At 50.1% G+C, this 23,375-nt stretch overlaps 8 protein-coding genes across 8 annotated transcripts; 7 read left to right on the plus strand and 1 right to left on the minus strand.

The window, feature by feature from the left end:
* Positions 1 to 608: 608 nt before the first annotated feature.
* PFICI_11656 (uncharacterized protein) lies at positions 609 to 1,070 on the plus strand (the record flags this gene model as incomplete). The annotated part of the gene is made up of 3 exons (XM_007840237.1): positions 609 to 642; positions 709 to 905; positions 984 to 1,070. 3 exons carry the CDS (start codon positions 609 to 611, stop codon positions 1,068 to 1,070), a joined length of 318 nt encoding a protein of 105 aa, XP_007838428.1.
* A 1,015-nt stretch (positions 1,071 to 2,085) lies between these two features.
* Positions 2,086 to 2,944, plus strand: PFICI_11657 (uncharacterized protein; the record flags this gene model as incomplete). The annotated part of the gene is made up of 2 exons (XM_007840238.1): positions 2,086 to 2,345; positions 2,410 to 2,944. The coding sequence occupies 2 exons, from the start codon at positions 2,086 to 2,088 to the stop codon at positions 2,942 to 2,944; spliced, it is 795 nt and encodes a 264-aa protein (XP_007838429.1).
* Positions 2,945 to 4,748: 1,804 nt separating this feature from the next.
* On the plus strand, positions 4,749 to 8,540 carry PFICI_11658 (uncharacterized protein; the record flags this gene model as incomplete). The annotated part of the gene is made up of 7 exons (XM_007840239.1): positions 4,749 to 4,848; positions 5,059 to 6,195; positions 6,248 to 6,697; positions 6,746 to 6,898; positions 6,948 to 8,318; positions 8,379 to 8,453; positions 8,509 to 8,540. 7 exons carry the CDS (start codon positions 4,749 to 4,751, stop codon positions 8,538 to 8,540), a joined length of 3,318 nt encoding a protein of 1,105 aa, XP_007838430.1.
* Positions 8,541 to 12,968: 4,428 nt separating this feature from the next.
* On the plus strand, positions 12,969 to 14,227 carry PFICI_11659 (uncharacterized protein; the record flags this gene model as incomplete). The annotated part of the gene is made up of 2 exons (XM_007840240.1): positions 12,969 to 13,703; positions 13,766 to 14,227. 2 exons carry the CDS (start codon positions 12,969 to 12,971, stop codon positions 14,225 to 14,227), a joined length of 1,197 nt encoding a protein of 398 aa, XP_007838431.1.
* A 2,079-nt stretch (positions 14,228 to 16,306) lies between these two features.
* Positions 16,307 to 17,473, plus strand: PFICI_11660 (uncharacterized protein; the record flags this gene model as incomplete). Its single annotated transcript, XM_007840241.1, has 2 exons — positions 16,307 to 16,771; positions 16,832 to 17,473. The coding sequence occupies 2 exons, from the start codon at positions 16,307 to 16,309 to the stop codon at positions 17,471 to 17,473; spliced, it is 1,107 nt and encodes a 368-aa protein (XP_007838432.1).
* Positions 17,474 to 18,050: 577 nt separating this feature from the next.
* Positions 18,051 to 19,820, minus strand: PFICI_11661 (uncharacterized protein; the record flags this gene model as incomplete). Its single annotated transcript, XM_007840242.1, has 5 exons — positions 18,051 to 18,302; positions 18,374 to 18,518; positions 18,573 to 19,357; positions 19,411 to 19,510; positions 19,564 to 19,820. 5 exons carry the CDS (start codon positions 19,818 to 19,820, stop codon positions 18,051 to 18,053), a joined length of 1,539 nt encoding a protein of 512 aa, XP_007838433.1.
* A 923-nt stretch (positions 19,821 to 20,743) lies between these two features.
* PFICI_11662 (uncharacterized protein) lies at positions 20,744 to 21,745 on the plus strand (the record flags this gene model as incomplete). The annotated part of the gene is made up of 1 exon (XM_007840243.1): positions 20,744 to 21,745. The coding sequence occupies one exon, from the start codon at positions 20,744 to 20,746 to the stop codon at positions 21,743 to 21,745; it is 1,002 nt and encodes a 333-aa protein (XP_007838434.1).
* An 885-nt stretch (positions 21,746 to 22,630) lies between these two features.
* Positions 22,631 to 23,193, plus strand: PFICI_11663 (uncharacterized protein; the record flags this gene model as incomplete). Its single annotated transcript, XM_007840244.1, has 2 exons — positions 22,631 to 22,850; positions 22,964 to 23,193. 2 exons carry the CDS (start codon positions 22,631 to 22,633, stop codon positions 23,191 to 23,193), a joined length of 450 nt encoding a protein of 149 aa, XP_007838435.1.
* Between the last annotated feature and the right edge of the window lie 182 nt (positions 23,194 to 23,375).

A 23,375-nucleotide genomic window follows, 5' to 3' on the forward strand; every position in this document is an offset into this window, starting at 1 on the left:
AGCCAGGACGACCAATGCTACGACGGGCTGGCTGGGTCAGTCGACATGAGACTGCCATGGCTCAGGGCCAATTAGTATGACTCCACAAGGGTGTCAGCCGGCATAGGAACCGCCGATCTGCGCCACAGGGGATGGCGGCACATTTGACAGATTTCCGTCGACAGAAGTTTGGATCAATGCCAGTTTGTTTAGGTAACATATTTTTATTGGGCCCTGTCGGGAACATTGTTGTAGTCTGAAGTGGTTCCGCTGTGTGGGATCCGCGACGTTCCATGCTTTGGCTGAGCTGGATTCATCTGATCTGGGGTTTCAGCGCCCGCGGGGCAGCTTCAAGCGACAAGGCCAAGCTAGGAATGATCGTCATCGAGGTCGGCCGACATGCAGCTTCATCAGACGTTTACGTATATTCAAGACGCCAGGAATGAAGAATATATATATCAAGATCTATTCACCCATCTGACAAAAGGCTCTTCCTGTCAATCAACCACTCTTTTATTTGAATATATCGCATTCAACTATTCCGGCCCGGCGCCTTTCGCTTCTCGTAAATTCTAATAACACTCATTTTTACGGATCAGGACATTCGTTTCTACACTACAAAAGACATAATGGTTCGCATTAGCATCATTGCAACTCTCGCTTGTAAGTCCGATCCAATCTTTGCCCCGGTGGTCTCTTGGACTAGGTAGGCTGACATGTGTACTCAAGTCGCGATCGGCGCCATCGCCCTTACCCCCAACGATGCCGGAGCTCGTGATGTTGGCAACGGCCAGGGCCAGCAGTTCACTACCGGAGGTTGCGTCTCGGATGCCGACTGCGCCGAGGGATGCTGCGCCGGCGGCGCCACCGATGCTCAGGGCAACGCCGTGGGCATCTGCTCGGGCAATGGTGCCGAGTTCCAAAACGTGAGTCAAAGAACATGAGCTGCGTTTCGATTATTTCAAGAACAAGGAGCTAATATTCGTCTTTTTCCAACCATGTAGGGAAAGACTGGCTGTGGCTTCGAGGACCCCAACGCCGCCCAGAGCATTGCCAATGCACAGAAGATTGTGGAGAAGCAGGGTTTCTAAGCCAGCCGGCAGGCAAGGCGCTTATATCGTGAGAGGACTTGAATAGTCTTATTAAGGAAGCTTAATCGATTTTCATGATATCGAAGAATTGGTGATGCAAAAGCAGCACTAAAAGACCACAGTCCCGGGCTTTATAGGCATTGATGGGGATATTTCTCATCCACATGCAACAATAATACATTTATTGCATACATACAATTGTGCCCCCTTCATATATATCGTCGGCGCAGGAGAAGATTGAGGCAGGTGTAGAATTACTGTTTGTCGCATTCTGCCGCAATACTCGAATACTTCTCAACTTCAGTGGCGTCTGCTTACCAGAATCATGCAATACGCGTATGCCTAAAGATAAAGCAGGCTGGCAGGTTCCCACTAAACAGACATATTTGCACCCTGTATTTGGGGCTGGCGTTCCTCACTAGTGCATCCTAGCGGCGCAGGATGCGGAAAGACGTAATGCACGGCATTTTTAGCACAGCTAAGCACTACCGGGCTCCAATACGCGTATTCCTACCGCCTTATTACATGAGCAGAATACACGTATTCTCCATTTTTTTGCGGCACGTACTGATCAGCTCAACCAAGGGTATCGCTCCGCCATCCTGTGTCAAACTCATCTGGTTCACACCTTTGTCGATCTTGAATCCTTATTCGTTATTTCCATAATTTTCCCACGTGGGTGTCTATCTCTTGTCTGAAAAGAGAAGCACTGCCCCTTGGCTAAGTTGGGAATCACACATGTATTATTGCTTCTTAGGCGGTGATCACACATTGCAATACGCGCGATGGAAGAGTTCATCTGCAAACGGCCCCCAAGGGTCCCCCCAGGGCTGTATGGCACATTGGATCAATACATGATTATAAAGTCTTGGCTTTCGCATCTCACAGGATTCCTCTTTACTCATCATCATCAACATCAGTGAATAAGCTACAATAGTTCACTACACCCAAGGGACTTGCAAACCCTGGTATACCATACATCTACAACCAGGCCGACCCACCTTGACCCACAACCATGTCGACCGACCACTCATTGCCGGCGGCCATCTTGGCTATTGATATCCTGCTATCGTTCCCTGCCATTTACAACATCTTCAAGCATGGCTTACGACACGGCGCCATCCTGGGCTGGGCTTACTTTTTTATTTTCCTGACACTACGGATCGTCTCCAGCGCACTGCAGCTCTCAGACTCCAAGAGTAGTACAGCATCTCTGGTCGCCAGCATCGGCCTATCACCATTATTGCTTGCGACATTAGGTCTCGTCCACGAGTCGTAAGTATCGCCTTTACCCTTTTTGGTAATCATTGGACCCCCTGATACTAACTGCCTCCCTTAGCCGATCCTATGTTTTCGATAATCTCAACCGCAAGACGGAGGGAATCTGGGTACTCGTCCTGCACATACTCATTACCGGCGCAGTCGCCCTGACGGCCGCCGGCGCCTCGGGCATGAGCAAGCCCGACATCACCGACGCGGTCCGCACCAGGGACAAGAGGCTCGTCACGGTGGGCATGGTGGCCCTCCTCGTCAGCTGGATACTCGTCACTCTCGTGGCCGCGACGTCCTTTGTCGCGCGGCCCCGGGCCAACGCCGGCAACCCCGATATCAAGCAGGGCAACCGGCTGCTCTACGCCGTCTTGTTTGCCATTCCGTTTCTCGGAATCCGCATCCTGGTCAGTTTGGTTTATTTCGCCACCATGAACCAGGATCTCAGTCCCGTTACTGGCAAGATGGGCTACAAGGTCGGCCTCGGCTTTATTGAGGAGCTGCTCATCTCCATTGCCTTTGTTGCGGCGGGCATCATGACGAGGAACATTGGCAAGAGCCGTACGCAAAAGGTGTCTACACAGGAGGCTGCTTGGGGTCGTTGATTGTCAAAAATCATAATGAACAACATGGTTGCAAGCGATGGAGTTGGTTAGATACGGCCGTGCTAGGCATGGTCAATATTGTTTCTCTTTCCCAAGACATATCCTTGTATATATCGATCTGCTATTTCTGAACACATAAAATGTATATATGAACTCAAGAGATATCTTATTGTTTACATAAATGCTTGCCGACTTTTTTACGACTCTTTACAGTTGTCTCGTTCTGCGACATGCATGCATTTGCCGTAGAGCCTTGTATCAGTTGGAGATCAGCACCAAGGCAGTCAGAGCAAAAATGTCTGAATGCTAAAGAAAAAGCCTCCTGAATTTCTGTGTCAATTCAAAACTTTTTCGAAACATGACGAAAGAGGAAGAAGGCTGTCAATTATGGAAATTGTGCACGAATATCTTTGTGCTAGGACCTCAATGGAGCGAAACCTTTGAAGCTTTTGCGGGCGGTGCTTTAAGGTTATCGGCGGGTCAGGGACCTAGATCATGAGAGAGATCCATTACATATCCAATGTATATTGCGACATGCAACGCTTGGTCAGTTATGTACATAGTCGAGAGCGCATCCGCGTTATGCAAATTTGTCAGACTTATCTATTGGACCAAAGCACATATGAGGCTCGGGTGCTACATTTATCTCCGGTGAGGACTTGAGGGATATATTTTTTACCGGGGAACATTGCAGTCCCCCTGTGAAACAAAGTAATGGCAAGGTGCATCACTCTCAGATGGTGGTATTTACAACAAGGCCATTAATACCCGTGATTTAGGTCCTAGGTAGCAGCGATGCCCCGCTTCCCCGCACTTTCCGGGGGGCTTAGTTAGAAGGCTCCGCTGGCAAGAGAACAATGGACGCGGGCCGCAGCTGGTGCTGCTCAATTGAACCAACCCCACAAGACATTTGCTTTGATGCCCAGGGTCATGGACAGGGTGGCTGGACTATCCATCAGACCATTGAAACGCCCATCTCGTGCCACATTCGAGCTTCAGACGTTCGTTCGGGAATGAGGGGGAAAGATGGATAGCATGAGAGCGAGAGGGGGGAGAGCACGCGAGTCTCTACGCATATTCACACATATATCCCAAAAAGAGACGTTGCAACAAAAAAGACTACCCGGGTCCCAATTTCCCCCAGTGTCGTGTCGTCCATCTCCAACTGCTCGGTCGTTTTCTCGCCGATCCAATCACAACCTTGCCTTGTGCTATTCTCGGCGTCATCTCATTCGTCCTCGCTCCATGAACATCCTATTCTGCTACACACCCCAAGCGCCAGTATATGTAGAAAGCCACTTGGGGGATGAGCGGGGAGAGAGGAGGAAGAGAGAGGGGCGGCGGAAGAGGGGGAAACAAGAGACCAAGCGCCTGTTGTGATGACCTGTCGACTGTACTGGTGGTTATTCGGCTCGGGTGATGATGAATCTGGGTAATGCAGAACCAGGTAATGCTGGCGAGGTAGGTTGGGAGAATTGGTGAAAGGCAGAAAGCTAGAGTTCAGGGTCCATCCAATTCACCCAGCCCAGCCGTGCCAGCTTGCAACTACTCCCCGCGTGGCGTATTTTTTGTCCCTTCTCGATTGTTTTCCTCTCACTTTCTCTTGCTAGCATTCTTTTTTTTTTTGCCAGAGTTAAATTTCTTTTCAATTTGTTTCCATCTGTTCTTGTGAGCAGCTCAATTGCGAATGAATGACGGGTGATTGCCTTGGCCGGCCCTGTCATCCAGGCAGTCAACTTTGATCGTGCTCGCCTCCTCTTTACTTCTTTCACAGCAGCAGCAGCATAGTAGCTAGCAGTCAGCCATGATATGCCATCCGGTCCTGCGGCCAGCATTGGTCGCGAGCAGCGTCAGTTCACGCGCGACTGAACAGCTCGCCCGAGCTGCAACGTCGCGCATTTTAGGTTCGTCGACGCTCCAATCCCCATCCATGCCTACCTACATACCTACCCAGTAGCGGCCTCTTCTTCATCTAGGTCGTTCATGCGTTCGTTCCTCTCTCCCACACACACTTACACATTCACACACACCCGCCTTATTTGTCCGCCATCTGTGCTATAGGCAGTAAGCACCATGTATGTAGTGTATTCCCTGTACTAAAGCACGCCTCTTAGCCACGCAGCCAATCGCGGGTCTCACCATCTCATGCCAGCAGCAGAAGAAGCAATGGCACAGTACCGTCGTCAGGAAGCCTGTTGTGTTACCAGCGGCTGTTAAGCATGAATGCCGTCAGCCTGCAGCATCAGCTTCATCTCGCATCATCCCCACGACCGCCTACTCCACGGTTGTAGAGCCGCCCTCAACGCCCTATGATGGCATTACGGTTGGCGTACCACGTGAAACTTTTGCCAATGAGCGTCGCGTGGCCTTGACACCTCAAAATGTGACACTTTTGAAGAAGAAGGGCTTTGCCAAAGTCATTGTTGAGCGCGGCGCTGGTACGCTGGCTGACTTTCCTGATGAGGCCTATGAGAATGCAGGGGCGACGCTCGTCGAAGCTGGCGGCGTCTGGGCCGCGGCCGATATTATTCTCAAGGTCCGAGGGCCAAACACTGCCGAGATTGATCGCATCAAGGAGGGTGCAACAATCATTTCATTCTTGCAGCCTGCTCAGAATCCGGACATTGTCCAGCGACTGGCTGCCCGTAATGTGACCTCGTTCGCAATGGACATGATTCCGCGTATTTCCCGTGCCCAAGTCTTTGATGCACTGAGCTCCATGGCAAATATTGCTGGCTACAAGGCTGTTCTGGAAGCGTCCAACAATTTTGGGCGCTTTCTGACTGGTCAAGTCACTGCGGCCGGTAAAATCCCCCCCTGCAAGGTTCTTGTAATTGGTGCTGGCGTCGCTGGACTGAGTGCAATTGCCACGGCGCGGAGGATGGGAGCCATTGTTCGCGGATTTGATACACGGTCTGCTGCTAGAGAACAAGTGCAATCACTGGGCGCTGAATTCGTCGAGGTTGAACTTCAGGAAGATGGCTCCGGTGCCGGTGGCTATGCCAAAGAAATGTCTCCCGAGTTCATCGCAGCTGAAATGAAACTCTTTACGGAACAGGCCCGAGAGGTTGATATAATCATCACAACTGCTCTGATCCCCGGGAAGCCCGCCCCCAAACTGATCACAAAGTCCATGGTAGAAATCATGAAGCCCGGTTCCGTCATTGTGGATTTAGCTGCTGAGGCTGGTGGCAACTGCGAAAAGACTGAAGCTGGAAAGCTGGTCACGCACAATGGCGTCAAAATCATTGGTAAGTAAAAGAGTTGTCGGCAATATTGTACATCGCCATTAACACTTTTCAGGCTACACTGATCTCCCCTCTCGGCTTCCCACTCAGTCTTCGACACTTTACTCCAACAACATTGTCAAATTTCTCCTGTCCATGGCACCAAAGGAAAAGTCCTACGGAATTGACTTTTCAGACGAAGTCGTGCGAGGTGCCATCGTCACAATGAATGGAGAAGCTATCCCTGTTGCTCCAAGGCCTGCTCCCCCACCAGCACCAGTGGCAAAGCCCACGGCAGCCGTGGAGGAAGTGGTGGCTATTACTCCTTTCCAGAAGACCACAAGGGAGGTCACTGCTGTCACTGCTGGAATGGGAACGGCTTTGGCTCTTGGCAAATTGACTGGACCACTCTTCATGGGAAATGCTTTCACTTTTGCTTTGGCCTCGCTCATTGGATATCGAGTTGTTTGGGGGGTGACGCCTGCCCTTCACTCGCCGCTCATGAGTGTCACCAACGCCATATCTGGTAAGTTCGGTATACTGCTCCATTTAATACGTGGCTAATGTTTGCAAGGAATGGTTGGTGTTGGCGGATTCTTTGTCATGGGAGGTGGTTATCTCCCCGAAACGTTTCCCCAGGTCCTGGGTGCGGTATCCGTACTCTTGGCCTTTGTCAACGTCTCTGGTGGATTTGTCCTCACCAAGCGAATGCTGGACATGTTCAAACGTGAGGACCTACTCTGATCCTTTTCTGTTATTTTGCTTACCATACCCAGGTCCCACTGACCCACCTGAATATCCATGGCTCTATGCTGTCCCGGCTGCATTGTTTGGAGGAGGCTTCCTAGCTGCAGCTTCAACAGGCGCGGCCGGGCTGGTGCAGGCTGGATACCTCGTGAGCTCGGTCCTATGTATCAGCTCCCTCTCGGGCCTAGCCTCCCAAGCGACAGCTCGCATGGGGAATATTCTTGGTATTCTTGGTGTCGGTTCTGGCATCCTTGCCTCGCTCCTAGCTGTCGGTTTCTCACCAGAGGTCTTGACACAGTTTGGCGTGCTCGCTACCATTGGCTCCGTTGTTGGGTTCGTCATTGGCCGTCGGATCATACCTACTGACCTGCCTCAGACTGTGGCGGCTCTTCATTCCGTGGTCGGCCTAGCTGCCGTGCTCACGAGCATTGGAAGTGTCATGGGCGATTTGTCCCACGTAACGACCCTACATCTCGTTACTGCATACCTTGGCGTGCTCATCGGTGGTATTACATTCACTGGATCCATTGTCGCCTTCTTGAAACTGGCTGGGAAAATGTCCTCACGGCCACTACGCCTTCCCGGACGCCATCTGATCAATTCTGGAATGTTGGCTGGAAACTTTGCCACCATGGGTGCGTTCGTCACAATGGCGCCGGGGTCTCCAATGATTGCTGCACTCGCATTGAGTGCAAATACCATACTGTCGTTTGCCAAGGGTTTTACGACGACAGCTGGAATTGGAGGCGCAGACATGCCTGTCGTCATCACGGTGCTGAATGCTTACAGTGGTTTTGCACTCGTGGCTGAGGGCTTCATGCTTGATAATCCCTTACTTACCACGATTGGTGCCCTGATAGGCGTATCTGGTTCAATCCTATCGTACATCATGTGTGTCGCCATGAATCGATCTCTAACCAATGTCCTCTTTGGCGGTATATCGGCGCCGGTCGAGACAGAGTACAAGGTGGAAGGAGTGATTACCCAGACCAATGTCGACGACACTGCTGAAGCACTGACAAATGCCGAAAACGTCATCATTGTTGTTGGTTATGGCATGGCAGTGGCAAAGGCGCAATATGCCCTCAGCGAGATCGTCAGCACACTGCGGTCCAAGAAGATCAATGTCCGATTTGCTATTCACCCCGTTGCCGGTCGCATGCCTGGGCAATGCAACGTTTTGCTGGCTGAAGCCAGTGTCCCATATGATATTGTGCTAGAGATGGATGAAATCAACGACGACTTCCCTGATACAGACCTGGTCCTGGTCATTGGGGCTAACGATACAGTCAATCCTATTGCTCTTGAGCCAAACAGCCCAATCGCTGGTATGCCGGTGCTTCACGCTTGGAAGGCGAAACAAGTCATAGTGATGAAGCGGGGTATGGCTTCTGGCTACGGTAAGAATCCATCCAATTTTTTTCAACAGTCGGATGTTTCACTGACAAGAGAAAATTCAGCCGATGTCCCGAATCCCATGTTCTACATGCCTGGGACAAAGATGCTCTTTGGCGATGCCAAGGTGACTTGTGACGGTGAGTGTCTGATTAGCCTCATACCCTATGACCGATATTGACGTTTTATCTGTAGCAATCAAAGCGGCGATCGAGTCTCGGACTTAGGGACAGGTGGAAAGTAGAGCACGATGCATCCTCTGCGGGCATATTCGGCGCATTGCATGCAATCTATCTAGACACTCAGATGCAGGCTGCGTTTTGTAGGCGTAAACTTTTGTCTCTCTCTGGCAATATCTGCTTAGATTATTCTGTCTGTGAAATGGACTTGGTCCACTGTTTGTCATTGCATAGGTCTGCATCCTGCTGGGGTTCAGGAGCTCTATTTAGCTGGATGCATTTTATCTGCGTTTGATGACTGATTTGTCGATATTGAGTTTAATCATTAGTTTCAGTCGATATTGAATGTTCTCGGACCAACGTCATTTCTTCTGAAATGCCCTGTGCATGGGTCACTTGATGAGGACATTCAATAGAGGAAAAAAGGACACATTTGAAGAAAGAACTATTCAATCAAGGGTCTTTTTCCCAAGCTCAAGCCCGGATCTAGGATTTGAAAGGAAGAAACAAAGAACATAATTGCGAGCTCGGAGCTTCGGACTTGATTACAGACTACAAGGAGCCTTTACCCTTGATGACGACTCAGATTGATCGCAAGACGGGAGGCGTGCAAGAACGGCGCGATAAAGACGGGATACGATGTATGACGATAGTTTGCTGTCTGTATGCTTTTTTTTTTTTTTTTGTGGCATGAACCGACCAGTCGCGGCCTATTTCTTCTTTTGGTCGGGTGTTGGTTCTGCTGACGACGGGCCGCTAGAAGAAGCAGTCGCGCGGGATGACGATGCTGGCTGACGGACACCAAAAGCCCTCGTCTGACAGGCTAATGACTTACCATCACTCCGCGTAATTTAAACCGACACTGCCGAGGGGCGGCGCCATTGTGAGGGGAGAGACGAGTGTAAGAGAGAAAAAAATCAATCAACCAGTATAGTTACAGACAGCGGCACGGGAATAGAGAGAATAATTAAAACGCGCAACCTCGTGGGGATTTTTTGCTCGTATGATGCCACGCAATTGTCATCATCAAAGACAAGGTCTTGCCTTATCACCGACGAAAAAACAGTAGATTGAGTTGGCCAAAAAAAAAGATGCTGCCGTGTTTGTGATCTATTTACTCCTGCCTGCCGAAGTGGGATCGGCTCCAGCGGCGCGGGTGGCGTTGACTGTAGTGGGCACTTTTCTTTTTTTTGTGGACATGTTCTAAAAGGGAGGGAAAGGAAAAAAGAACTTCAATCCAGAACAATGGTGGATTGAAAGGAGGTGGGCAGAAAAGATACCCCCTTCTTGGCACTACGGTGCTCAGCTCACGATTTTGTTTTGTTTTAGAGTTCGTGCCTTGTCAAGCCAAACAGCTCGGACCCGTCAACGGTCAGATACGACATGCGCTGCGCGCTTTTGCCAGTACAGTAGTAGTAGTCCAGTAGGGAGTGAGTAGTACTGTAGTAGTAAAAAATTGCATGCACGCTGCAGCCCTGGCCTTGTTTCGAGATGAATGCGTTGTCTCTCGGTTCAGCACGTTCAGACTCCATAACACACACCTTGTTTTTTTCCCCCTCGGCATAACAGTGGGAATACTTTTGCCCAGATCTTTTCTGTGAGGGATTGTTTTTCGTTTTTCTAAATTGAGGACGAGAATAGAGAAATGAGTTGTATGGATCCCTCGGCCTAGATACGGGAGGAGAGATGCATGAGAGGATCCCTTTCCAACAAATGCCAAATCTCAAAATACGGGGAACAGTGATAAGAATTGACAATTGTCATCCACTGGGGGCTCCATTTTTTCTCTGCCCTGCGCCCCCCTCTCAAGTGATGGATGGGTCTGTCTACCATGCCTATTTTGGCACATGCGCTGGCCAGAACCGACATGTGCTTTCTGGCATGCTCATTCGTCTGACTCGAAAAAAGATCACCGAGAAGGAGACCAAAAAAATTACAGGCGACAAACAGAAAACAGAAAGCCGCCGCGGCCGTTTAACCGAAGGCTGCCAAGAAGAATCAAGTTCTCTCTCTCTTCCTCTGTCGTCTCAATCGGGCAATAGGTCGGCGTCAACCTTTGGACAAGCGCGCGCATGGCTTTTCCCGTTTTTTATCGCAGTAATGCGAGGACCTGACTTGCATACCGGGCGGGTATGTGGACGAGTGGGTTGTAGGGGGAAAAGTCTAAAAAAACCCATTAAACGATGACCTCTCATTCTCGCATGGCTCGATAATCTATGACGAGACACTTGTTTTTCATGCTGAAAAGCGCCTTTCGCCATTCGCAGCATAGGAGAACCACCAAGACTTTTTGCCTTGCCGCCGTGGGTCCCCCTTTGATTGTGTTTGGGCTCTTATTAGAAGAAAAACTAAAAAGTAAACTGCCGGCGTCTTATCGTCTCTCGGTTCTTGGCTTTCTGAACTGACTGACGTTTGCTTGACATGTCTCTGCACGGAACCTGAACAGCAGGAAGAAGAAAAAAAAAAGCCTAGCTGCAGGGGGTGGATTTCAGGTCGCTTTAACCTTATCCCACCCTTATTTACTAGAGGGCCACGCAGTTTTTTTGCGCAGGTACAGACATTTTTAAAGGGTATGCATGCATGCAGCAAAGTGGTCTCAGCCAGTTGACTATCTTGCATCTAACTCAAAAAGCAAAAGAAGAAGAAGAATAAGGGAGAAGCGAAGGAAAAAAGAGATCTTGTTACGTTACGGCTTCGGAGTTCGGAGCGCAAAAGCGAGGCATTAAACAGGGAATAGGATACATCATACTGTGACTTATTGCTCTTCAGTCCTTTTGGCTGAGGCACACTAGACAGTTGGCGCGTTGTTTTCTACAGGTGCAGTGCATCTCGAATACCACTTGCTGGCTTGCTTACTGTGTACCTAAGGTAGGATGTGTATGCACTGCATTCTTTGATTTCGACGCCATCAATCCATATACGTACATTACATACTGCATGTAATTCGCCTATGGGATCATGTACAGTAATGGATTGGTTGGCACGGAGAACAAGCCGAGGAAAACACACAAGAGACGACGACAGTACTATGTAATCACAACCAAAATCTCCGAAGCCCAGAGGATTCATCATTCGTCAATTGCACACCCCCCCAACCAAGCTGGCGAGCGCTGGCTCACTCTCACTCTCTCTGCTGGCTTTTCGTATTTGGCAGTTCGTATTATCCACCCCTGTCCAACAGTAGTACTACCCATCAGCACACATCTCCACGTCGTCCTGCACCTCAGATCCATCTTACCACAACTCCCCAAGCCACCAGCCTCATTCGGGCATTAGTTTCGCTTCTTTATGCTTCACTTTACGACTCATGATTGGCCGCGCTTCAGGTAACCTTACTTCCTGCGCTAAGCAGACCAGGATTCTCCCAAAAGATGAAGACTTGGTCGATCCGATCTACTTGTGGTTTAGCCAGGCACCGCTAGGCTACCCTGGGCCCCCCCCTGTCCTATCCTGTCCTGTCCTGTCCTGTCGTTCATCAACTCCTCCTCACCAACCGAACGCCCTGAGAGGTACTGTGTGATGTAGGCAAGGCCCTTTTTGCCATTCTCTCTGCTGTCTACTCTGCTGATCTGCTCACACGCTCGCGCTCTCTGCCTATTGCTCAATCACATTCGTCTTGCCGCCGCGAGCCAGACAGACGGACAGCAGACAACCGCCCATCATGTCATCAACACATGACTCCTCATCTTCCTCCTCCTCCTCATCATCATCATTCGTCCACACACACCCTTCCAAAGTTGCTACCTATCTAGCTACGCATTGCCCATCGTAAAGTAATGTACTTCGTACAGCTAAATGACTATTCAACGGTGCTAATACTCCATGTTCTCTCCGCTATCCACACCCACCACACCAAATGCTCACTGCGCATCACCTGTCACGGATGATGCATGGCGTCTGCATGGCCCAAATCAAGCGCGAAGCCATGTTCCGTAGGATAGATTGACAATCTTCCACTTCATGTGGACCAGAGCGTCGGGCTAGTATTGACCAGTCTCAACGCCTCCTCCTCATCGCAGAACCACCCCGGTTCAACCGTCGCTCGAAGCCCCCCCTGGTCTGCTCGGCCCTTGGGCTGGCTAGGATGGGGTCAGTCAGCGGCGGTGACCCTCTCCTACTATCGTCTTGGGTCCTTGGCTTTCCCCCGATCGGTACGCTAAGCCGCAGAACCAGTTCTCCTTATAATAGAAAAGTATACCCGCCCGCATGTGTCTGTTTTTTTCCTGAATTGTTTCTTCAACGCAAGTTCAAAGTCCCCGTGGCGATCTTTATCATATTCGCCTGCCGCTCGTTTGCACAACCCTTGCCTTGTGTTGCCGCCCTTCCTGCACGTTCACTTGGCGATCTTATAATAGATCCAAGGGTCCTTTATTTTCTTTCTGTTACCTTTCATAAAGAGAGATCGTCCGTGTATACTCCATCAGAGAAAGGATTCCGAATAATTCAAGTGGGAAGAAAGAAACACAGAAGCGGATCATGAAGTTTTCAACAGTGTCATCGCACGCCCTGTGCGGTGCTGTCGCGTCTGCGCTCACGCTGCCCCAGACCAGCCCCAACAAGCGTGGACTCGACGCTGATCCCCTCGACCTGGACCAGTTTGGATGGTTCGAGACCTTGTCGCTCGAGGATGCCAAGTCCGGCATCGTCAAGTCACACAATGGCAGTCTCTCCAAGATTGTTGGCGAGATCGCAGATGACTTCTCGGGTGTGGCCGATGCCATTGCCAATGCTCTGAGCATAGCACCCAGCAAGGGCTCCAGCGAAGACTCTGAGACCACCGAATCCTTCTCCAAGGTCAACACTGTCCAGGCCGCCTCGGCATCGTGTCCCAACCCCAACATCCGCTTCGAGTGGAGGAACTACTCGGACACGGACAGACACGCCTTTGTCAATGCCGTCAGCTGTCTGATGAACGCCCCGGCCTCGGGCAACTACCCCCCGGCCCAGAACCGATGGGAGGATATCGTCCGCGTGCACCAGGCCATGACCAGCACCATTCACGGAAACAACATCTTCCTCTTCTGGCACCGCTACTACGTGTGGGTCCTGGAGCAGATCATGAGGGACGAGTGTGGCTTTGACCGGGCCTTCCCGTGGTGGGATGAGACCCTTGACGCCGGTAACTTTGCCGGCTCCTCCATCTTCACGGCCGACTTCTTCGGAAGCCTGCCGGGAGCTACCAATGGCCAGGGTACCTGCATTACCGATGGTGTAAGTGTTTAGACTTCTACATGAGAGTTTTCGTTTCCCAAGCTAACCCCAACTCAAAAAAGGCCTTTGCCAACCACATCTGCCACATTGGGCCCGGCACGGGCAACACGGACCACTGCCTGTCGCGGGCCGTGGACGAGTCCCTGACGGCACAGTCCAACGCCGACTTTGTCAACACGTGCAACTCGCGCACAGCGTACCCGGACATGGAGAACTGCGCCGAGCTGGGCCCGCACGCCTACGGCCACAACGGCATCGGCTCCGTCATGGCCGACGTGTCGTCGTCGCCCTCGGACCCCGTCTTCTTCATGCACCACCTGTTTGTCGACCGCAACTTTTGGCTCTGGCAGAACGGCGACGCCAGCCGCAAGACGTCCATCACGGGCTGCATCGACAGCAACTCGCCCTGCACCCCGCTCACCCTCGACACCGTTATCAGCGTCCAGGGTCTCCGTCCCGACGTCACGGTCCGCGACATTATTGACACCGAAAACGGTGCCATCTGCTACCTATACACCTACTGATCTATAGAAAATAGTAATAATTATTGATTATCCCTTTTTATACCTATCTTGTCTCCACAATCTCTTTCTTAAAAAAACAACAGTTTTGCACAAACCGAAAAACTTCCTCATTTTGCATCACAAGTACGGGTATAAGCGCCAACGTGCGCCCGGGTTCAAAGCATGCAATCATGATATCATTCACGGGGAACTGGCGTTCAAACTGGACTGGATCATGGTGGGAAAGAGGGCATCTACTCTTGCACAGATCCCCCGATCGGTATCTTATCTAATAGTGGTTCCAAGAACTGTTAATACTAATCCCAAAAGAAAACCGACGACATGTTTCTATTTTGCCTCCCCCAATTATGTGCAAGTAGGCTGTTGGAAATACGAACTTTTGCCAAGCTAGTAGAAAACTATTTCTGCCTCCCTGCAGATCCCTTTAGTATGGACAAAATCTAGTTCCAACTACATGCGTAGTATGATGTATCCAACTGGCAAGCGAAGCTAACCAACCCCCCAAGGATTTGGCGGAGGTGAATTTTGGTGTGAGCGGAAGATCTGACGTCGGTGGTGCTTTTGTGCCCACACACACCCCCTCTTTGTGATCTAGTCCACGTGCCACGCCTCTTTCTTTATTCCCAGTAGCGTAAGCGCCTCTTTTTTATTCTTGGTCATCTGTGGGCTTCTGTGCTGCCGCTACCCGGACACGCACTTGGGTCAACTAAACACGTCGTCGAGGACTCATGTTGCGCGAGGTGAGAAGAAAAAATTAACCCAAAGGAGGAAATATATATGTCGTGGAACATTATACAGAGTCAGCCTCATGCAGGTAAGACAGACAAGGAAAAAAAAATGGAAGAGTTGCGGTCTAGGAGGTTGAGAGGCTTTTTTCATGGTTACATTGAATATTGCGGGGTAACAGAAAAAGTCCAGCAACACCAAGTTCCATCTTGCAGGCGATTTTCGTGACGTGGTGTTTCTTGGATTCGGTATAGTCTTCGCCCCTCCCCGTGGGTTCACCGTTGGAACTTTTTCTTCATGGTCAGCAAGCCACACGCCACGTATGTGGGTGAGATGGAACTATTGATTCTTGTCACGTTGGTTTTGTGATGAAGCTGAGAAATGGACATGACAGCCTATTTCTTGTGCAGAAGGAAATAAACCACTGACAATAAAATGAAATTGACATGCATGTATCATTGTATAATGGGATGAAGTGAGCATGATGTAAAAAGTCGTGTTGGCACAAGTGGCGTTGGTGCGAGGGTATGGTCTAGCGTTTGTTGAAGAAATCTTAACCAATGTCGAACCTCTGCAGCATGCGTTGTATTCACATGATTAAACAAACTGGCAACCTGGAACTCAAGCTTGGAAGCATAGTCAACATGTCACGACTAAGCAATTCTCAGAGGATCGTTGCCGCATATTGGCAGAGTAGTAAAAACTTTTGTTAAACTGTATGATTTTCCAACCGCAATACTACACCCCAAATCCCAGCGCTTTCTCTTGTGCATCCTACTTGCACAATTCTATACATTATTTTGCACTGGAAATAATTGATTTAATGAATATTTGTCTATAGTCCTTGGAGTTGCATGTCACGTCCTGAAGTGCTATTCACAGTAATTGGCTATCGAGCGACTTGAAGAGTTGCCGACCTATAGATGAATAGGAGGTCTTGTAGCAACATGGTCCAACATCATTCGAAAAGTTGACACATATGTAGAAATGTTTGCGAAGTTTGAAATTTTGAGGTCGATATCGCAAACACACTGCCGGCCAGCATGGCGAATCTGAACCTCCGAGTGGCGTCATGCCCACGACGTCGACTTTGAGTATGGCGGGGTTATATGAGAGGGACTGTTTTGCTGGAAGCAGAATTCCAGGATTATTTGGATTACATAATCAACACCACACGATATTGGAACCACTTATAGAAATGAAGTTTAGCCAACACGATATAGTTTCAGTCTCGAGGACAATCTTAAGCATTGTATTCAGGGGTTCTGATAAAGTGCGGGCGCTGCGGGATCTGCTCTTATAAACCGGCATTAATTGAGTTGCATGAACGATTTACCAAGACTTTTTCCCACAATGGCATCATCATCAGAGCAGAAACCCTCAGCGAGCCGAAGTATACCAGGACTTTCAGTCTTTGAATGGGAACCCGTCAATGGCCACGCAAGAAAGACACCAACGCGGCGGCCCCAGACGGCCTGTCAACAGTGCCGCCAGGCCAAAGCCAAATGCAATGGTATTAAACCTTGCTGTGCGCGATGCAAGGGACGCGACATTCAATGTATATACACGCCTATCCAACAGGCCGACTCAGGGACCACGGAAGCGCATCATCCACGAGGAGGCCCGGCCCATGCGAGTTCAGTTAGCAACATCAATGGCGACAACGATTCAAGCAGGAGCCATCAAGACTTTGTATCCCCAAGTCATGAATTTGGTTTTTGTGATGCCTTACAAGACACGACAGACTGGTCAGAAGATGCTTTCGTCCGTGCTCTAGAGCAATTCGATTGGACTTTCACGGATGAGCCCAGTATTGATGTGAGTCTTCAAGATCCAGATCCAATGATATACTTTTACTAACGCTCACTGTCACAATAGCCCAATAAGATTGTTCATAACGTGGACGGCACGATACACTTGGGAGTATCTCCGAGCGCAATCTTGGGGCAAGGCGAAGAGGTTGACGAGGGCGGAAGCGAATGTACTTGTCGACTGGGATTCATGTCCCAGATTCCGGCGCTTGAGGCAGCCATGAGAGAGAAGCCCAACCCGCGGCTGGGCAGAATGTTTAGGGTGACAGACGACATCATCAATCAGTGCAGCGCTGCCGCCAATTGCCTCGACTGCCACCTCGGCACGGTTGATGTGGTGTGCATTCTGACCGCGTTCCAGCAGACAGCCTTTTGTTTCAACCTAATTGCAAAGTCGGGGGTCAATATCAGCAACCATCAAGTATACGCTGCAAAGGATGGCGAGCAGCAGTTGGATGCCGTGCTTGTCATGAATTTGGTGACCAGAGCCAGTTCCTTGCTGGATGTTTTAGATGGACATGCCAGGTCTCTACAGTTAGCCAAGGACACCATGAGTCGGCGGCTCACGGGGCGGTCACCTGCTTGTCTGAATCAGCTCAATCTCAGCTATTGCCAGGAAGTCATTATAGGATTCCGGAAATTGTTCCAGATCATCATCAGCGTCTTTGAAGGGAAGCAAACAGCTTTGGAAAAGCTCCCCTCCTCCTGAGATCTGGGAGAGAAGGAGGTGTCGAGGGCAGTTTTCCCTTGTCATTACAATAGAGAGGAAAAGGAATTTGAAAAATCACATCATGACCTAGAGTCAATCGCGCATTACATAGGAGTATATGGTTCAATGCGTTTCCACCCGGGCCACATCTCTCATTATACAGCGTGCCTTTCTATTTTAACCTCAAAGTGTTACGAGTCAGAGTCTGTGGATGACCGCACTGTGCTATTGCAAGGAGGGAGAAAGCTTTGCAAGACTACTCAGGCTCCACAAGAGACTGGTTCTCAAATCATTTGCCCAGGTTTCATCTAGAACTAAACAGAACTCAAGTATTCTTTCCACCAATGCATTTTCATCTAATCTATTGAATGCCTCACTATACATCTTGCCATGCACATATGTCTCGCCAACGATTCGCCAATGATAATTCCTAGCATCCTCTGCTTGTCTGAGTACGATCGGCACCGAGCAGCCAAATAGAATGACGATCCAATATCCCAATTGGACCTCTCTTGGTGCAAGCCAAAGTAGGGTCTCCTCCAGGGCAACCCGGTCAGCGCGACTGCTGACCATGAGCTCACTCAAGTTCAACCGGGAATCTTGTCCTCCATTTCTCTCCAACCCGTAGAAATAACAAGGGCAACCCCGAGAGACCGATCGCTATGAACGCCAGCAAGGTATTTCCCCAGCCAAGACCAAGTCTGTGATACATGGGCAAGCCAACCGACGGCAGAAGCGCCCCGGCAATGGCCCTCAGCACACTCGCGGCAGCTGTCGCACTTGCAGCGTACTTGGTATAAGCATCAATCAGATACACCTGTATGGGAATCTACCAACGCATGAGCCGAAGATACATGAATCAATGCCATTTTGTTATTCTCAAGGATACTTTGGACTTACAAAAGTAAATGTCACACCAAAGCCCACAAAAGAAGTCGCGAAAATTGGGGTTGCTGGATGCACCGAGTACTGAGCTGTCCAGCCGTAAATGAGGAGACCGATCGGAGTTGCGATTGCTCCCCAAATCAATGTCTCGAGGCGGTATCTAATCAGGGTCAGCGGACAAAAGTTTCAGCTAAAGATTATAAATTTGTCATACTCTGGCTTTTCCTCGCCGTATTTCTTGGTCAGGTGTTGATAAGTCCTGTCGCACACGATACCGGCAATAAGAAGCGAAATGAGCATGCCAATCGCCAGGCCCAGGTATGTGAGGCCATTGTTTTCCTCGGTGAATCCATATTGATCTGTAAAGACAAAGGAAAAGGTGGAGAAGAGCAGATAAACTTGACCATAGACGGTCGCAATGTACAGCGACAAGCCCGCCACAATCGGCGACAGGAAAAGCATTCTGGTAGGCCGGATGATGGACCTTCTCAGCAACTTTGCCGCGGGCAATAGCTGTTCACCTTGACCTCGCAGGAGCGGGTTGCCAGTCTCTTTTCTCAGTTTCTTGGCCTTCCACTTGAGGAGCACAGGTCCATATGTCTCTCGACACGTAAACATGTATAGCAGAGTTACTCCCGTGTTGACCACGGCAATCGCCCAAAACACCCAGCGCCATCCTTTTGCTCTGGTCAAATACGCACCGAATATGGGACCGAGTGTAGGACCGAATAAGAGGGCGCAGGTGTAGCCGGACGTCACGGCACCTCGGCGGTGGGCCGGGACAAGGTCGCCAATAGTGCCGCCGCCGTGGCTGCTTGAACAGGACGCTGCCAGCCCTTGGAGGAATCGCAGCGCCACTAGAGAGTCGAGCGAGGGAGCGAGAGCACAGCCAATGGTCAAAAGGCAGAATGCCACGTTGGCGAGATTGTACACAATGTGTCGTCCGTAGAGTTCCGACATGGGCGCAAAGAACAGCGGGCCGAAACCAAAGCCCAGAAGCTGAAGCGGTTAGCCAACCATCAGAGACTAGTAATCGCACAAACTATACTTACCTCGATGGAGACGACGAGAGTTCCGGCAAATGTATCGTCCGAATGAAAGTCCTTGAGCAGCTGGGGTATGCCAGGAGCAATGGCCGAAGAGGCGATAGAGCTGCGACGCTGATTAGAAGGCGAATGAAAATGATTGAACGGAACACAACCTACGTTGACATGAGAACACACATGACCACTGCTATAGTGTAGGCCCGTTTGGCTACAGACCAATTGCGGGGGTCATTGAGATCATCAGGGCCATCCCAAGTAACCTCGTTGAGGTTAGGCGCATTCGGTACAATATCGAGGGCTGGTTGTTCTTGTTCTTCTGTACTGGCGGAGAGGTCTGGTTTCTCATTATTTTGAGCAATCGTGAGTTGCGAGTTGGTGTTTGGCTGAATGTCGTCGATGTTTGCAGTGGAACGCATGTTTAGAGTGAGTGCTATTGTTTTCTCTAATCGGTTTGGTAGGTCACGATAGGTTCATATTAAAACAACAAGAAGAAGAACCATGAAAAGTTTCATGTAAGGATTATGTATAGAGCATTTACCGGAGTACGTTTGGCTCAAATAGGCAATCCATTTCCCGGTGTATAGACGACATATCACGTGCTGATGGATGGGAGTAGCTGGCTGCTTATTGGCTCGGACATTCAATGTCGCACCCAAAACAGCATGTATTTATTGGAGATCAAAACGTCGCAGTCCAATGATCGTCTTGTAGTATCCCTATACTTTTTTGTTTTGTAAGATCATGCTTTTTTTTTTTTTCTCTTTCTTCTTTTCCAACTTCGGTCAAGCATTGCTCCCTTTCTACCACTTGACGATGATCAGGTATCCAACTCTGAAATGGACTTGATTGGGGGTCGACATGGCATATCTCGATTGACCCAAGTGTCCCAACACCCCAAACATGACTTCTGTACTCCAGAATCGTGCAATGAATGAATGCACGTTGTAGTCTAATAACAAACGTACTGTGGGACCACTCCTTTTATACTGTCATATCGTCAGACTTGCACCAAAGACCCACACCTGCTACAAATCTGATTGGGCTCTAGCATCTTAAGGTTGGTTGACTCTCAAAAAGTTCGCGGGGATTGGATCCAAGGCACAAATTCCTGCTCTCCCTCTGGTTGCCATCACGATACCCCATCCCTATAACACCAACACCACAGCTTGCGCTAGTCCATCTTGAGATCTCATTGCATTTTCAGCCAAAATCAAGCACAGAATTGCCTGATCACGTATTGTACATCTGTGGCAGCATCATCACCGGCACCTTCACGAGTTATTTTGTTCTGCAGACAGCCCGATCAGTATATCAGGTCTCGGGTTAACAGTACATAGCAATGTCTGCAGAACGAACAACTGTTCCTACGGGGATTCCCGATACAGATCTCTTCACCATAGAAGCAATCCCGTCCAAAGGCAAAGGTCTTGTAGCTTCCAAAGCCATACCCGCCGGAACATTGCTCATTAGTGAACCTCCACTCTTTACAACCGCCTCTCTCACCAATGCAGAAACCATTGAAAAGGACCTCCAGGCCATTGTGCGCTCTCTTCCCAGGGATGGACAAAAGGCCTTTCTCTTCCTGCACAACAACTTCCCGGGCCAGCCCAACCCCTTCTCCAACATTATCCGGTCCAACGGGTATCCCCTGGGCCCCAACAGCGAGGTGGGCGGCATCTTTCCCTTGATCGCACGCATGAACCACTCGTGCCGACCCAACGCCCAGCATCACTGGAACCCCAAGCTGGGCGAGCAGACCGTGTACGCGGTGCGGGACGTGGCGGCCGGCGAGGAGCTGACGCTATCGTACCACAACGGCGGGCCCTCGACGGAGCGGAAAGCGGCGCTCAAGCAGTTCTTTGGCTTTGACTGCGCGTGCGAGCTGTGCTCGCAGCCGGCCGAGAAGCTGCGCAAGAGCGACAAGCGGCTGCGCGACGCCGCCCGCCTCGACGAGTCCATTGGTGATGCCAAGCGTGTTCGTCTCCAGCCCGCCGACGCCCTCAAGGACTGTAAAGAGCTGCTGCGCATCTACGAGGCCGAAGGGGTCCGCGATACGCGGCTGCCGCGCCTGTACTACGATGCTTTCCAGATCTGCGCCATGCACTCGGACGCTGCGCGGGCAAGCGTCTTTGCCGAGAGTGCGCGGCGGGTGAGGGAGTTGAGCGAGGGACCCGACAGCGAGGAGGCGGCGACCATGAAGGGCTTGGAGGAGGCGCCCGAAAAGTTTGAGAACTGGGGCTCAACTAAGAACTGGTTAAGCAAGGTATCGGATCGGGAGACAAAGTACAAGGATATTGAGTGTCCTGTCAGCGTCAAGACTACCGTAATTTGGGAAGCATGAGTGGCAATAAGAGTTTGAAAACAGGCAATCTAGACGGTGATAGAGTAGTAAAAAGAGCCGATACCCTGCATATCGTATCAACGAAGCTCAAGCATAGACCAGGAGTAGTTTGCTATTGTATGGCTCCATTCTAGCCAATCATTACTTGCCAAAAGCCACGACACTCGTGGTTCAAACCATGTGTCCCACCAAGCTCACAAGTAAGAGTGCACGTTGAGCACACGCGTGTCAGTATAGTCCAATTCCTTCCTCCCCAAGTTCTTAAACCAGCAATAAGCGGCCCCACCCACCACTACCAACATCGCTTAGGACCCTTCCCGCATGAAAAAAACGTATGCGATCAGTCCCCTCTCCGTCAGAAGATCTCAAATCCTCGATCACCCCAAGAAGAATAATAAAAGCAGCAGCTTGGCTTCTCGTCTAGGCCTGTCTGAAACCCACAATTTTTGAACAAAGTTGGTGTGCTGTAGTGGTGTGGCTGAGGCAAAAGCCAAAAAAGCTTCTCAGATTCCCTGTTCGAGGAGGAACCAAGGCAGCGCACCAATCACGAGCCATGCCGGCCGTGGTATGACGTAGGAGCAGCCACACACCACCTGGATATTCGCGTCCGCCCAGGGCGGGAAGATTACGAAACCTGTAAATTGCAGAAGGGGAAAAAAAAAGAACATGGGCCATGGGGCATGGGGAATATGAAGTAATGACATAAGTTTTCGGGCTTGGGAGGCCTTTGAGGGGGGAATGATAAAAAGGAAGTGGCTTGACTTGCTCGTCCACCGTTTACGCTAATCCTTTCCCTTCTATACACATACAATAAACATATCACCATATTCTGGCAAGCCACTACAACTGATAACCCCCTCCCCTATACATCAATCATCCATCAAAATGGCCGAGAACAGCAGCACCACCGACCCTAGAATCTCCTCGTCCGACTTCAAGCCTCCGGCCAACTTCAACCAGCTGTCCGAGCAGGAGCAGAAGCAGACCTATATGGAATGGGCCAAGCAAAAGTATAATGAGCAGTACGAGAGCTGGATGCCGTGGATCGAGGATCACTTTCTCAAGTACTTTACAAAGGACAACAAGGCCAGCTATGCCACCAAGCGTATGTTTCTTACCTTTATTTCTTTTTCCCTCCTTACCCCTCTTTCCACTTTGCGACTTGTTTGTGTCCATGTATACAATGAACTCGAGACTGACTATTATACCTCCTTAAAGAACAACTCGACAAGTCCAAGGTGACTGGCGTCCAACAGGTCGACACCCTCCAAGACGGCGTCAACAACCTCGTTGCCGGCCAGGTTGGCCAGGGCGGTCTCCTCCAGCCCGTGGGCGATATGCTGTCCAAGGAGGGCATCAACCGCGCCGAGCGCCAAGGCAAGGATGACAAGGGTGGTTATCTGCCCTCCAACCTGCCCGGCATCTCTAGCTTGACTGGAAGCAAGTAAGAATTGGTATATACTTTTTTCGGGATGCCTGTTGCTTGGCTAGCCCGGAGTTAGAATGATGTCAATGTTGTCGACGATGGCGTTTAGGAACATATAGGATATACTTGTTTTTGGAAATAATACCCATAACACCAAGAATGGAATCATTGAATCAATAATGAAAATTGACATCTATATACATC

The sequence above is a fragment of the Pestalotiopsis fici genome (assembly GCF_000516985.1).
Source record: "Pestalotiopsis fici W106-1 unplaced genomic scaffold PFICI_Scf_9, whole genome shotgun sequence".
NCBI classification, from domain to species: domain Eukaryota; kingdom Fungi; phylum Ascomycota; class Sordariomycetes; order Amphisphaeriales; family Sporocadaceae; genus Pestalotiopsis; species Pestalotiopsis fici.